The 16,237-nt window shown below is 41.9% G+C and overlaps 1 protein-coding gene and 1 non-coding gene across 6 annotated transcripts; both read right to left on the reverse strand.

Moving 5' to 3' along the window:
- Positions 1-640: 640 nt before the first annotated feature.
- C2H9orf43 (chromosome 2 C9orf43 homolog) lies at positions 641-16,088 on the reverse strand. Of its 5 annotated transcripts, none has more exons than XM_053565340.1 (13): positions 15,861-16,088; positions 15,614-15,749; positions 12,375-12,432; positions 10,144-10,244; positions 7,459-7,522; positions 6,418-6,584; positions 5,516-5,666; positions 5,073-5,163; positions 4,543-4,616; positions 4,165-4,225; positions 2,040-2,116; positions 1,323-1,389; positions 641-1,111 (listed from the first exon to the last, which is right to left on the reverse strand). In XM_053565340.1, the coding sequence occupies exons 1-13, from the start codon at positions 16,009-16,011 to the stop codon at positions 891-893; spliced, it is 1,419 nt and encodes a 472-aa protein (XP_053421315.1). In that variant the 5' UTR covers positions 16,012-16,088; the 3' UTR covers positions 641-890. The 5 variants fall into 5 exon arrangements, with proteins under 5 accessions (XP_053421315.1, XP_053421303.1, XP_053421311.1 ...); XM_053565328.1 differs by having other exon boundaries at positions 4,138-4,225; positions 15,861-16,085; XM_053565336.1 differs by having other exon boundaries at positions 4,138-4,225; positions 5,091-5,163; positions 15,861-16,081.
- Positions 9,247-9,353, reverse strand: LOC128579959 (U6 spliceosomal RNA). Its single transcript, XR_008378326.1, has one exon. It is a non-coding gene; the product is annotated as a U6 spliceosomal RNA (small nuclear RNA).
- Positions 16,089-16,237: the final 149 nt, after the last annotated feature.

The raw sequence follows: 16,237 nt of genomic DNA on the forward strand, positions 1-16,237 counted from the left end.
AAAGCCCATAGGGGAGACAGACTCCAACTAGACATGCCCCCACGGCTCTGCAGGCTTCTCTTTCCATGAGGAACAGCATGGCTAGATGGCCAGAGTAGGACTTTCTGCATGGGCCCAATACAAGAGCTTTTCTCATCCAGATCTAAGGCACTGGGTATGTGAAAGTTTCATTATATTGTTCTCTATCCTTTTATGTAATTTTGAAATTCCACTCTATTAAAAGGTCTGCTAAGGACTAAAACATGAAAAAAAAAAATCCTTCCAAAACCTGAGTTAATGATCCCCTGAGACTGAAACTCTGTGTCTTTATGAGCAGCATTGAAATTTTCCTGCCTACTCAGTTCTCTAGAAACTAGAGCCTTAAATTCTTCCAGATTAATATAAGTCCAATATCATATAGATGGGGACACAATGAAAAGAATTTGATGATGTTGTGGATTCTGTCTCCAAAACAAACCACTTCTAGGGAATGAGAAAAATCTAAGGAGTACCACAGGAGTTCTCATAGGTGAGATTTAGCTTTGTACAACTGGAAAGCTTTCAGAGCTTCAGGGATGAGATAAAAATGACTCAGAAAACAAATACCAAGAAACATTTCTCCCCTCCTCCCAGAAATACAAAATGGGTCTTTTGATTGGGAAGCAATTGTATTTAATCACCAAAATTATTTTGATCCTAATGGAAGAGAAATAATCTAAGTTTAAAGGAGGTAGGGCTTTTTCTCCCTCAATTAAAGGCAAGAAGTAAAAACAGAAAACAGAATCCCTAAGCTCAGGCACTGGTAAAGTTTCCAGAGAGCAAAAATCCCCTTTCCTTTCTGCCCTGATGTTGTCCTCAGGATACTAAGCACCCTGCTTTGGAATAAGGCCACCCCAGGGGGTGCCCTCAATTTATGCCTCATTCTGTGCTCCTAAGGGATGGTCCTCTTTATCCTGATCCTCCTCATCATCATCATCATCTTCATCCTCATCGTCAGTGGCCTGAAGAATCCTCAGGAGTTTGAGCTCAGGGTTCCAGCTGTCTTCAGACCTGGAAGCCTGGGGTTCCAGCATAGCCTTCACTGGAGCACTACTGTCCTTGTTAGTAGATTCTCTTTCAGATGATCTAGGATCTAAAAGAAGACCCAACCATTAATTGCACCTGTGATCTTTTCATAAATAACTGTTACAAATGGAGGGCAGAAATGAAAAGACTGGTGTGTTTCTTAAGACCTCTCTGAAGGAAGACTGTGCCTTTAGGGAGGTAAACAATCCTGGTCAACACAGGCTCAGCTCTCCCTGTCCTCAGTCACTTACTAGGATCCCTCCACCTGAATAACTTACTTTTCATACTAAGGCAGAAATCCACACACTTCTTAGAGTAGTCCTTCTTTGATCTCTCTGTGGAATTCTGAAATTCAGTGGGGTAAGAGTAAGGAAATTTGAATCAAGACATTAAGAAACTAAAAGGATTTTACCAAGAAATTTAACTCATAGAAATTAACATCTAAGGTGGTCCAAAGACCTACCTCCTAAACTGAAGAGAAGCCTGTATCACACATATTTTGCTTTCCAGTCTGCCCAGATGAAGCCAGAACCCACTTCTTACCATTTCCATCAGTCTACTAAGGGTTAGCCACCTCTAAAGATGAATGCCAACAATTCCTTCCGCTCCTGTGTGCACATGCTATTACTCCCATCAAGAGATGGAGTCTATTTCCTCTTCTCTTGAATCTGGTTGGACCTGTGACTTTTTTGGCCACAAAAATGTGGCATAAGTGATCATGTTTTACTTTAAAGCCCATCTCTTAAGAAAGAGCTTTCATGAGATTGCTGTACTGTCAAGAGACCCCAACAAGTCACGTGAAGAGAACTCAGGCAACTTGGCCAACAGTCGCAGTTCAGCTGCATTAAGTGACTTCAAGCAAGACAAGAACAACTATTCAGTGAACCCACAGAATCAGAACAACAGATCATTACGGTTTAAGTTTTGTGGTGGTTTGTTGAATAGTAACAGGTAGCCGAAAGCGGGTCCTAGCAAAGGCCTTGGTACACTCTCACCTGTTCCAAGGTGGCTCCTTCCACCTCCACCTGCTGCTGCTTCATGTCACTTTTCTGACCTCGCAGAGTTCTGTGACCTAATGACCACAAAGTTAGTTCAATCCTCCTCTTAGTGGCACTTCATATCCTATTGTTAGGCTTCTACTTGATCCCTAGTCTACAAGCGACTCCTCATCCAGGACGAGATAAGACCTTGGTGGCAGGTAAAAGGGTAGTTGACCTTCTTAGTTCTATCTGAAATTCTGTTCACCTGGAACTGTGACCATACCTATTACAGAATTAGAGATTAAGTGTGTGTTAAAAGACCCAGGATTCCTCTGAGAAACCTGAGGTGTGGGTACCTGCACATTATAGCACCAAAAAAAACTCTAACTCTACCTTTCCAGTTTATGAACACTCCTCTTACCAGAATGTGACACATATTCTTGAGCCATCCCTAACATACCCACATTAACTTTGGAAAACAAACAGATTTTTTTAAAGCTTTAGTTTTATGTTTCTTTTGCACCAGCTTCTTCCCCAACTAGTCCCTAAATGTAGGCATTCTTTCCTTTCTCAGTCTCCCATCCTCTAAACAGACATCCAAGCTGCTGCTAGAGATCTTACACAAAAGGATAGTGTTTCTGTTGGCTCCCGATCAGCTCTAGTCTCACCTTAGCTAAATGCTAGGAGCAGTGGGGAGCTTCTAAAAACACTGAGGTTCTCAAAATCAGAAATTATGATTTAATGGGTCCGGGGAGCAGCCTGGGTATTAAAGTTTTAAGTGTCTCAGTGTGCAAAGTGAAGCATCACTGACCTGGAGAACGGAGGCCAAATGTCTTTGCAGTCTATACCTTCCTACCTCTTTGGCCTGACCTACCACGCTTGCTTAAACTAAACCCAACCCCACAGCCAACTGAATTACTCCTCTAATATGCCTTTGCACAGGCTATTCCCCCTTCCAGGAATTCTCTTCCATATCAGGAAAACTCCCTCACATATTCAAGAAACAATGCAAAAATCATCTCTTCCATAAGCCTGTCTCAGCTCAGTGAGGACATGCCACAGCTCTAAGAACATGACTCACAAGGGGTCCCAGTCAGTCACCCAAGCAAAACTTGTCCTGTTGGACATATCAGGGAGAGGAACAAAAGGCACCGAAATGGAATTCAAGGGAGTGGCAGTGATAACCCTGGATAGGATGCTAACCTTGGACATGTCACCTCCTGCCCTGGGCCACAGCCCTGATTCTGTCTACCTCCCATGTAAAGGGCAATGGCCTTTTAGATCTTCAGGTTACAGGACATAGTTTGTATCTGAGAGCTCAGTGGGATGTGAAGGAAAGCAGGAGGGCAACATCCTAAGACAGAGCTTTCATGAGACTACTATACATCTCACCTAAGCCCTCCTAGTACCCCAGAACTAGAGAGTTAATTCTGATGATTAAAAAACTATTTCCACATTACAGTCAGCAATGTCCAGTCTGAGTAGAGAACAACAATCTTCCAAGGCTATGGGGGATTCTTTTTCCCTCCTTTCCATTCTGTACTCAAGCTGAGAAATGTCAAAGGACAGGGACAAGTATATCCCTTAGCTCAGAACATGATAAGGACTCCAAAAAGGGGAGATACCCATCCTTGTCTCCAGCATGAGAACTAAAGGAAAAGGAGAATTAGCTCCCTGCCCACTGGATGGGGCTAGACAACGTGTTGATTTTGATCTGATGCTCCAGAGACTCTCCAGCTTGTGCAGGGAAGCCAGGAGCCCTGGAGCTCTGCTTCCTTAGAACTCTTCAGGACTCCCGACAGGGGCCCCAGTTCTGTTCCTGATCCTTCAACTACTCTGTGTTTTCTAAAGGAGGACCTGGGGGAAAAATGACTATGATTCATGCTCATGGTCATCTCTCAAGTCCCTGTGGAAACAGACATCTGGCCCAGCTGGCTTGCTTAGTAACTATTTGACAAGAAAATGATGTATGGTAGATTAGCCTGACTGAAGAATTCTGAGTATCTGACAAAGGCAAGTCTCAAAAGGCAGGGACTTTTCCTGCCCCCCACTATGTCTGGGATTCCACCGTCCCCCTAAATTCCAACCCCAAACAAGTATATACTCTACTTACCAGAGAGAGGATCATAAGTGATGGTACCTGAATATTTATGTGAAATGGTCTGGATCCCTGGACCATTCCTGCCTTTCTTTTTAGCCTCCTAAAACCCACACAAGGAGGAATTGAATTAGGACTTTTGGAAGTGAAGAAAATTTTTTCAAAAAGAGTCTAAAACAGCAGTTCTCAACCTGTGGATCACAACCCACAGGAACTGTATTAAAGGGCCGCAGCATTAGGGAAGGTTGAGAACCACTGGTCTAAAAGAAGGAACGTAACATCTATAACCAGAGAGGAGAAACTTTTTGCATTTATAACCAGAGAACTGGGAGACTCCCTCCCACCTCTCAATACCTCCTTGCCCATTCCAGGCTGCACCCACTTCTGCCAGTCCCAGTAGGTCCCTCAATGCCACTCTACCTTAGTAGGTGTTTGCACCTTCCTCTGTTGCTGTTGCTCTTGCTGTTGCCACAGCTGCTGCTGCTTCCTGTAACCTGGTGACCAGAGCACCAGGTCTATCCTCTTCTCACTGGTAGTCCCCGTCCTCCCACAGGGCTGCCTGCTTGCCCTGGTCTGGTGATTCTCTCCCTGACCAGGATCAAGTGGGGGTGGGGGAGAGGGTTTCTAAAACCAGAGTATCCTGAGTTCTACATGTGACCCTGTACCAGGGGTCCTCAAACTGCAGCCCACGGGCCATATGAGGCAGTGTAATTGCATTTGTTCCCGTTTTGTTTTTTTACTTCAAAATAAGATATGTGCAGTGTGCATAGGAATTTGTTCATAGCTTTTTTTTTTTTAACTATAGTCCAGCCCTCCAAAAGTCTGAGGGACAGTGGACTAGCCCCCTGTTTAAAAAGTTTGAGGACCCTGTGTATAGATTATGGCCATAAATACAACTGAATAAGGACAAGTTAAAGTATGACAACTGTGGGCTGATGGGGGAACAGTACTTAAAGATCCAGCAGTACCAGCAAATCCATCTTCTGTCTTCAGGTTATAACATAATTTCTTTGAAAATTCAGGATATCGCATTGCTGGTCTCTGGAGGAAAAAAAGAAGAAAAAGTCTATGTGGGCCTTTCCCTTTCCGCCTAAATGCATTTATTCATGTAGTCAACCAGCACACTTTGGAAACCCAGTATTTTATAGCATTGTGCCAGGACTATGGAGGAAGGACAAAGGTGGGGGGAACAAAGTGCAGAAGAAATAGAGAACATCGCTCTCCTCAAACCCTTCCCCACAGATTGGCTTTCACCAACCTGCAATCCCAGCCTTCTGTGGGGCTTGGGTGCAGAATGGAAGGGCAAAAGAGAAAGGAGGAATAAAAAGTCAACTCTTCCAACCTGGAAGAATCTTCACAAAGAGCTCTTCCTCTGAAGCTCCCTAGTTCTCACCTGCAGGGTGAGGCGGTGTACAGACAGAAACATCTTAGAAGAAATTGCACTGTCAGGTCGGTTCTTTTCCAGGGGAAGACTCTTTTTCATCATAGCTAATTGTATCTTCATCTCGGGAGACAGCATGGTTTTCCCTTCATCTGACAGAAGTCTGAAGGGGACAGAGATAGCCAGACAGTCAGCAACAGCTCTTCTTGGGTGTGTAGCTAAGGACAAAGAGAGGACAATGGCTCCAGATTAGAGAACTTTCCACTTTGGGTCTGAAAAGGCTGTACCAACAGTGCTCAGCATAGCTGCATTCATTGTTTATTCTATGTCAGGCTCATGTGCTTCATACCACTGAATCTTTATAACTTCCTGAAGATGGGTATTATTATCCTCATTTTTCAAATGGGGAAAATGAAGCTTAAAGAGGCTAAATAAATTACCAAAATTCACAAAACCAGTTAAGTTTCAATATAAAAGTCAAAGGTCATCTCACGCTAAACCACATTTACCATTCTGCCTCCCACTTATTCATAATTTATCTATAAAATGAAGAGGGTAGTATGGCGTACTTCCTGGTGGAGATTTAAATGAGAGTACATGTAATGTGCTTGGCACCGGGCCTGGCAGCTAGTACTTAATAAGTGGTGGTGGTTACGATTGTCATCACTGGGTGGCGCCTGTGGCTCAGTGAGTACGGCGCCAGCCCCACATACCAAGGGTGGCGGGTTCAAACCTGGCTCTGGCCAAACTGCAACAATTGTCATCACTGCCTGTTGGTAAATCTAAGAATACAGCAAAGAAGTAAGGTGATAGTTTTCTCCCTGCCCTATTGAGAAAGAGCTCATGCTTAGAGCCTTCTCAGTTCAATGAGATGCAGGTGCCCTTTCTGTCCCACAGATCTACATGGTACTCACTCCTCCAGTAGGTCCTGAGGTAACATGTGGTCCCACGAAGGTATGCATTCTGAACCTAATTGCTCAGACAGTGATACTGGGGTTGGGGGAGGCACAACCATCTTTAGCGTTCTTGACTGTGTTTCTGGGTACTGCTTTCTATAGAAACTCGGGGATGAACCCTTTTTCTGGAACAGAAACATTGTAAAGAACTCTCTAAAGCAATTCTATTTCTTCTCATCAACATTCTAGCCTCCCAACACAACCCTAGCATGGGAAATTTGTTTCCAGATCTTCTCCAGTCGTTCTTGCTTCCTCTGAACTATAAAGGCAACCACATTTTACCCTCTCAGGTTCCCAACCCTATTGTTACATGTCGTATTCAGATCATACAAGGATTAGTTGTTTTGTTGTGTTTTTCCAGAATGGACATTCTTTTATTCACTCAGCAAACTAAACAAATATTTATTGTCTAACTATGTGGCAGGCACAAGGTGAGGGGTGGGGGTTCAACAACAATGAACAAAATAAACCAACACACGACTCTCATGGACATGGCCATCTTACAGCTCTATGACTTACCCAAAGTCACATTTACCCACAAATGGTAGCATTAGAATTAGAAGCCTGGGTCTTATAACTCCTGGTCCATTGAAATTCTTTTTTTTTTTTTTTTTTGTGCTTTTTGGCCGGGGCTGGGTTTGAACCTGCCACCTCCGGCATATGGGACCGGTGCCCTACTCCTTGAGCCACAGGCGCCACCCGGTCCATTGAAATTCTATCCCATTACATTAGGGATTAGTTTTTAAGTAACCAAAAATTCTCCCCAAACACCCAACAGTTCCTTCTATTATCTCAAGGTCCTCTTCATCTCCCTAGAGGGAAAGGATAAGGAAAAGTAGTCTCTAAATAGAAAATGGCGTGGTAATTATTCCTAAAGAAGGATTTTCTTTTGCAGATTTTGTTCATTTAGAAAAAGAATGGGGGTGGGAGAGACCTGAAAGGAAAATAAAAATAAACTCCACATAGTAATATCATAAAGGTTTAGACAAAACAACTCACATCTGCCCATGTCTTCACTATCTTCTTCCCATGCTGGTTGGTCAAACTACGCTTCTCGACTAGACTTGAAATAAGAACAAGCACAAGTTATTCCCAGACATCTTAAATAGAAGCAAATAGAAGCACCACGGATATTTGTGAATGAGGACCATGATTCCTATCTGTATAATCAGCATTCAAAGGCAGCTGGTTGGAAGCTCAGCAGTACTTGCTGCCCAGGTCTTATTACTAAAAAGATCCCCCATCCTCCCATCTAAATTAGGTTCTTGGCAAGAATGCAGTCACTCATGCCTGTAACTCTAGCACTTTTCGAGGTTAAGGCAGGAGAATCATTTGAGGCCAGGAGTTTGAGACAGCCCTGGGTAAACACAGTGAGACCTCATCTCTATAAAAAATGTAGAAGTAGGCGGTGCCTGTGGTTCAAGGAGTAAGTCGCCGGCCCCATATACCAGAGATGGCAGGTTCAAATCCAACCCTGGCCAAAAACTGCAAAAACAAACAAACAAACAAACAAAACCATAGAAGTTAACCATGATAGTGGTGGGTACCTGTAGTTCCAGCTACTTGGGAACCTGAGGCAGAAGGATCACTTGAGCCCAGGAGTTTTAGGTTGCAATGAGCTAAGATCACACCACAGCACTCCAGGCCTGGCAATAGAGCAAGACTCTGTCTCAAAAAAACATTTTTTTGAGACAAAGTCTTACTTTGTTGCCCTCAGTAGAGTGCCGTGGTGTCACAGCTCACAGCAACCTCAAACTCTTGTGCTCAAGAGATTCTCTTGCCTCAGCCTCCCAAGTAGCTGGGACTACAGATGCCCACTACAATGCCCAACTATTTTTAGAGATGGGTTTCATTCTTGCTCAGGCTGGTCTCAAACTCCTGAACTCAAGCAATCCACCCACCTCGACCTCCCAGAGTGCTAGGATTATAGGCATGCACCACCAAGCCCGGCACAAAAATAAATAAATAAAAAACAAATTAGGTGGGGCGGCGCCTGTGGCTCAAAGGGATAGGGCACTGGCCCCATATGCCAAACCCAGCCCCGGCCAAAAACTGCAATAAATAAATAAATAAATTAGGTTCCTCATTATTCAAGCAATCCAGTTATTTACTTACATAGCATGAATCCAAATCAGAAATGATACACTTAGGTGAGATTATGTTTTGTAACATCTGACACCACCCCACCCCTACCCCTTTGCCACTCTGTAAGGCTCCAGGAAGACAAAGACCAAATCTATTTGCTTCTCTACTGGATCCTCATTATTTAGTACAAAAGAAGGGCTGAAGAAGTATTTTTTGTTCTGTCCTCTTCCTCCTCCTTGCCTGGGACATGCATTTGATAGCTGGAGCTCTAGCAGCCAACTTAGACCTTAAAAGCACTCATGAAACACCATAGAAGATGGAAGCCATGGACTAAGGATGATGGCCTAGAAAGCTGGAAGGAGTCTGGTTTGTGATTATCTCATGAAGCTGACATACTAGGCCTGGCTTGTGGCCTTCTGGGCATCCAGTAGGACTGCAAAGAATAGAGTTTTTTGTTTGTTTGTTTATACCACAAATACACACATGTACACGCACACAAATGCATATATAAAGAAGTATTCACAGGATTCTTTTTTTTTTTGTAGAGACAGAGTCTCACTTTATGGCCCTCGGTAGAGTGCCGTGGCCTCACACAGCTCACAGCAACCTCCAACTCCCAGGCTTAAGCGATTCTCTTGCCTCAGCCTCCCAAGTAGCTGGGACTACAGGTGCCCGCCACAACACCCGGCTATTTTTCGGTTGAAAAATATGGCACGCTTCACGAATTTGCGTGTCATCCTTGCGCAGGGGCCATGCTAATCTTCTCTGTATCGTTCCAATTTTAGTATATGTGCTGCCGAAGCGAGCACAGGATTCTTTTTTAAAAAGAAAACCAAAATGAAACAAAAAAATTCTTAAGTTTCATCATCTATAAACAGTCTCTTAACAAGAATCTGAAAACTTCAGTGATCTGGAAAGAAAAACCACTCTCCCCATGGTTGTCAACAAGTTTTCACCTTCACCAAATAATTTGTACACTCTGCTTTGAACACAATTCCTATTTGCTATCCATTTTGTACCACTGCACTCGGTCTTCGGCTGAGATCAGAGATTCATATGCTTCACCGAAAATTTTTTCACTAGTTCCCAGTTGCTAATAAGAAAAACTAATAAAAAACATTTATTTCTTAATCAAACCTTGCACATGTTGGGATCTATCTTGTATGCTATTTACTATCATGCAGGATTCAACAAACGTAGAGAAGTTCACAGCCTGAATCTCAAAGCACATTAAAATAAAATTCCAAATAAATATATAAAAGAAATCCTTCCCTAAAAAAAAATAAAATAGGGTGGCGCCTGTGGCTCAGTGAGTAGGGCGCCGGCCCCATATGCCAAGGGTGGCAGGTTCAAACCCAGCCCCGGCCAAACTGCAACAAAAAAAAAAAAAAAAGAAAAGAAAAAAATAAAATAAAATAAAATAAAATTCCAGTGTACCAAGAGGCAGATGCAAGAGACCATGACCACCTCTGCTTGGCCTTCTGCTACCTGCAATGAGGTGACTAAAAGGAAACTGATAAAAAGGAGACCTGTAGTGAACAGTAGGGATTTGTAGAATATAAGAGTCAACAGCCTCCAAATTCTAGACATGATACTCACCTCACACCCTTCTCTGATTCTTCTGGGACCCAGATTACAACCATATTGCTAACATCTTCAGAGCAGGGAAGCTGTGTGTCATTCAAATTCAACACCGAAAGCTAAGAGGAAGATATAAAGCCCATGTATGGGTTGAAGTGCCAGGCTCCATAGACAAAAGGCCAAATTATTATGCTAACCAAAGGGTTCAGTGACTCAGAAGATTAAAAAAAAAAAAAAAAGACATTCCCTATCCCCAAACAGCTTCATAATATTAAAAAAAAAAAAAAACAGACTACATCAACAGGTGTCAGTATAGGTATTCTGAAAGAGGGAGCAATTGTAAGCAAATAATCTTCCATGCTTTCCTGTGACTCTAGGGTGCCATTTAGCAACTCCCAAGCCCATCCTAAATGAGAGTACCTTGGGGCTAACCAAAATGAACACCACCACCCACCCCACCCCACAACACTCCAAAGACTTAGATCCCTGTTTATAATGTAATAGGAAGTTTGCGAGCAGGGAGGAAATTGTTAGAGGCAGAGGCAGGTTCTCTACTTTAATAGCCCATTTCAATTATAGGCAACTACACAAAAGTTAAAGTTTAGGATGCCAGAACACTACTTCTCAAGGAAACCTTGTAAATCATCTCATCCATATTCCTGGTAGGATACACACACACACACACACACACACACACAAAGTCCTTAAAAATGAGGTTGCCCCTATAAAAAGGAATTGATTGGCAGAGAACAAGAGAGACTCCTTTTCCTTATAAACAATTTTTTGCCTTTTGGGGTGGCGCTTGTGGCTCAAAGGAGTAGGGCGCTAGCCCCATGTACTGGAGGTGGCAGGTTCAAACCCGGCCCCAGCCAAAAACTGCAAAAATACATATATATATACAATTTTTTGCCTTTTGAATTCAGAATTATGTTCATGTAGTATCTATTCAAATAATTAATTCAATCTAATCCTCTTGTTCTAAAGAGGTCAAAGAGGAAAAATGATTTGTTTATTTATCCCATTCAAATCTCTGTCTCTTAATTCCTTACACTTTCCACATGATACTGAAAGTGAAGCATCTCATGAAAAAAAAAAAGTATCCCATATGACTGCAAAGAACAGTAAATCTGTCTTTACTGTTGATAAGCAGGATTTTTCTTCCTAAAGTTCTAATTTAGCCTTTAGCAAATCCCTTTCCATCTGGGTCTCAGTGCTCAGTTTTCTCAACTGTAAGATATACAAGACAGCCCATGGTAACGTTCTCCAAACTGCAGTTGCAACTTACTGGCAGGTCACAAAATCAAATTTTGTTGACTTACAGCCCACATTGTTTAAAAATGAAATAGAATAAAACAGAATAGGATTACACTCTTGTAATCCTAGCACTTTAGGAGGCCATGCCAGGAGGATTGATTGAGGCCAGGAGTTTAAGACCAGCCTGAACAAGAGCAAAACCCTGTTTCTATAAAAAACAGAAAAGTTGGGGCGGCGCCTGTGGCTCAAAGGAGTAAGGCACCAGCCCCATATGCCAGAGGTGGCAGGTTCAAACCCAACCCCAGCCAAAAACTGCAAAAAAAACCCAGAAAAGTTATCGAGGCATGGTGGCATATGCCTGTCCCAGCTACTTAGAAGGCTGAGGCAGGAGGATCACTTGAGCTTAGGAATTTAAAGTTGCAATGAGCTATGACAAAACCACTGCACTCTAGTCTGGGCAACAGAGCAAGATCCTGTCTTAAAAAACAAAACCAAGACAAAAACAAAAAGAATAGGACAGAAAATATCAGTGTAAAAGAAAAAAATTTAAAAAGAAAAAAGAAGAAAATATCAGAGTACATAACCCACAGTTAGGGTAAAGATTGTTCCATGATATTTTTGTTGTAAAATCTCTTTCTTACCATGGATCACAGCTTTAAAAGTTTGAAAGTTATCAGGCTAGGTGACAGTAAGTACCATTTTAGGCCTGACATTCTGATTTCTTAATTATGCAATGACAATGTTTACCTAGTAGCTGAACATGCTCTCTGCAGCAGATAGAAAATTTTCACCTGCACCAAACCTCCCTACAAATCAATCCCACTAGGGTCTGGGATTTCTAAAAACAATACAGCATACAAAGCCATTAGCACAGAGCTTAGCATATAAGGGCCCATATTAGATAATCAACGTTATTATTCAGATTATAGTCATCCTGAGGAATGTTAAGTAAAGAGAAAATATTGAGAAAGTATCTCTTTAAATCTGTGACTTACTTTGGAAGATTTATTAGTACTGTTGATCAAACTTTTGACAGGCAAACTTTTCTGAGGCCTAAAAAATGAGAGTTTCAAACATAAAACAGACACCAAAGACTTATCAGAATGATAGTTAGCCCTGTGAAGAAAATCCTACTTATCTAAGAAAACCTTGGGTTTAATTCCTTACCAAAGGAATGTAGGGTTTCCCCATATCTTTAAGTTACGTGTGTTTGTTTTTCCTGGAACAGCTCCTAAACAGGTACTGTACATGCCAATAATTCACAACTATTTGTTGCATCAAACTGAATTCCTAACCTACACCTCCAAGTTAGAGAAAATTACCTCACTATCAACAAACTTTCCTTATGTACCTTTGACATAAATGCTCAAAAGATGTTAAACAATGTAGCATACATACGTAAGAGAATATTATTCAGCTTTAAAAAGTAATGAAATTCTACCTGGTTTCTTGTACCCTCAATGAATCCCCAACAATAAAAAAAAAAGAAAGGAAGAAATGCTGGATGCTCTCTGATGGTGTATGTTTTAGCTCCTCAAGAAAAAAAAAGTAATAATGCGATAGTATCTTCAAAAGAAAAAAAAAAGTAATGAAATTCTGATAGTTCCCCTTTATCTGTGGTTTCAGTTACCAATGGTCAATGACAGTCCAAAAATAGGTGAGTACCTATAAGTAAGATATTTTGAGATAGAGACCACATTCATATAACTTTTATTACAGTATAATATTATCATTGTTCCTATTGTTTCTAATCTCTTCTTCTGCCTAATTTACAAATTAAACTTTATTATAGGTATGCATAGGAAAAAACATAGTATTTATAAGGTTCAGTACTATCTATGGTTTCAGGGATCCACTTGGGAGTCTTGGATAATGTATCCCCTGCAGATAAGGGAGAACTAATGTTTATGCTAAAACAGATAAATTTCATATAAAGTGGCATAAACCAGGCCCAAAATGACAAATATTGTTTGATTCCACTTACATAAGGTCCCTAGAATAGGCGCATTCATAGACACAGAAAATAGAATAGAGGGAACAGGGAGTTATTGTTAAATGGATACAGTTTCTGTTTGAGAGGATGGAAAAGTTCTAGAAATGGACTTTTTCCATTTCCAAATATGGTGTATGCTATACATAGTGATCATGGCTGTACACTGAATATTCTTAATGCCAATGAATACTAGACTTAAAAATAACCAAAACGGTCAATTTTTGTTATGTACATTTACCACAATAGGAAAAACCATCTCCTTATATTTTCTTATCGCCTGCTATTTTATTTTTTTAAAGCATGTTACATATGTGAATGATGAATAATACAAAGAGGTACCAGATAAAGACCTCCCTCTCAGCCTGATTTACGAAGTCCTACATGAAGTAGGCCCCTGCTTTCTCTTTTTTTTATTTCAAAATTTTAGGGGGTATAAATGTTTTTTGTTCATGGATGAACTGTATCATGCTAAAGTCAGGCCTTTCAGTGTAACCACCCCCACCTGCTTTCTAGTTCTACTCCAGCTCCCCAGTCTCATCTCTAACCATTCTTCCATTCCTGCTCTAAGTTCGAGGCACAATGAACTGTTTTCCTCTGTCTCCAGGCCTTGGCATATGCTATTTCTCCAGTTTAGAATTCTCTTCCTGCTCACCTCCCACCTGCAACCCCTACTTCACCAGACTGCTCAGACTTCAGGTCTAGGCACAGATGCCACTTGTACAGAAGACAGAACACTGGGTTAGCAGCCCTTTCTGGTGCTTCCACACACCCAGGGGGCATTTGCTTTCACAACACTCATCACACAGGGTAGTCCCTGCTTGCTTCCTTCTTTGCCTCCCCAACTAAGCTAAAAGCTCCTTAAGGGTAAAGACTGTGTCCAACACAGTGACCCCCACTAAAATAATGTTTGTGATTTGAATGATTAAATGAATGATGTCATGGCCCCTGCCTCAAACAGCCTAAAATCCAGTTGGGCAAATAGGACACAGGCATAAAAATGCCAGTAGGCATGCCATGGACAATAAGTACTGAGCTAGTCTGGAAATGAGACCACCCAAGACTAGTAGTAAATAAGGAAACTCAACCTTAACAAAGGACGAGGACATGTTTACTCATTGATCAAATACTTACTGAGCTTCCACTACATGCCATGCACTACTGAAGGAATAGGAGATAGAATAGTGAACGAAACAAACACAGCCCCTTCTCTAGTAGTACTGATATTCTAATGAGAGGAGGGAAACAAATCAATAAAAATCACTTCAAATCAGAAGAAAGGAAGAAAGAAGATGCAAGGTCAAATGATGGTGAGGGCAGGCCAGGTGCAGTAGCTCACATCTGTAATCCGAGCATTCTGGGATGCCAAGGTGAGAGGATCACTTGAGGTTAGGAGTTTGAGACCAGCCTGAGAAAGAGCAAGTCGCAGAAAAATTAGGCAGGCATGTTGGCATATGTAGTCCAGCTACTTAGGAGGCTGAGGCAGGAGGATCGCTTGAGCCCAAGAATCTGAGGCTGCTGCACCTTTCATTGTACTCTAGTCTGGGCAACAGAGTGAGGAAGAGAAGGGAAGGGGAGGGGAGGGGGGGAGGAGAGGGGAGGGGAGGGCAGGGTATGGCATGGCATGTGTGGACACAGTTTCATGATGACCTAAAGAAGCTGGTAAGATAGGCTGAATTGTGTCACCCTAAAATTCATGGGTTGATGTCCTAACCCCCAGTTCTTCAGAATTTGACTGTATTTGGAAATAAGGTATTTAACAAGGTAATAAGGTAAAACAAGGTCATATGGGTGGGCCCTAACCCAATACAACTGGTATATTTATAGAAGAGGAAATTATGACACAAAAAAGAAGGAAGACCATGTTAAGACCCAAGGGCGAAATGGCCATCCCCAAGCCAAGGAGAGAGACATCAGAAGAAAACAACTCTGCTGACATTTTGATCTTGCACTTCCAGCCTCTAGACCTGTGAGAAAATACATTTTGTTTAAGCCACCCAGTGTATAGTACTTGATTATGGCAGTGCTAGCAAACCGACACACTCCACCACCACCAAACTAACCATCTCCTAGACCACAGCCAGAATGCTTTTTGTTTTCCACTGCCTATTCATGGCTTCTTTAACTGAACTGGTGTTCTCTTTTTAAACCAGATTTCTCAAAGTCTACTACATGGGTAAGGGAAATCATAACCCAGAGGTTTGAGGCAATAGACTGTTAAAATAAGATTCCATGATGATTTACCTGCCTTGAAATTTGGACTTAGACTTTGAACCACGACACAACAAAGAACGAGCTTTACTGAAGGTAAATTTTGATAAATGACGAGAAAAGAAGCAGGAATCTGACATGTTTACAATGGTGAGTTCTGGGAGTTTATCTGAGAAAGCAGACCAGAAGAAAATACGTTAATATTTTGCCTAGAGAAAGGGAGCCAAACAGAAATAGATGAAAGACCTTGTGAGGAAGGGGACGGTGGTAGCTAATTCACCTTCTTCTGGCAGGGGAGCTTTGCAGGGTGAGCTCAAGATTCGAGGATGGCCCCTCTCAATCCGGCGGACGGTTGCCCAGCATTGTGGATGCTGGCAAAGAGCCAAGTCACAGGTGGTTTCATCCCACTGGCTGTCATCTGGTAAGTCCATAACTACAAATGGTCTAGGACAAAGGCCAACCCTGAAGCTTTCTAGCCCGCTGAAGAATTAACAGTCACATCATTAGGGAGTATTATACATTAGCCATGCAATCCAGTTCTTAATTTGGACTCAAAGCATAAAATATTTGTACTGAACTTATATAAACAAAGGTGGTCACAGATTAATTAAGGATTAGATAACAAGTAAGCATGAAAACATCTCAGCATTGGCTCAG

The sequence above is a fragment of the Nycticebus coucang genome, chromosome 2, assembly GCF_027406575.1.
Source record: "Nycticebus coucang isolate mNycCou1 chromosome 2, mNycCou1.pri, whole genome shotgun sequence".
NCBI classification, from domain to species: Eukaryota; Metazoa; Chordata; class Mammalia; order Primates; family Lorisidae; genus Nycticebus; species Nycticebus coucang.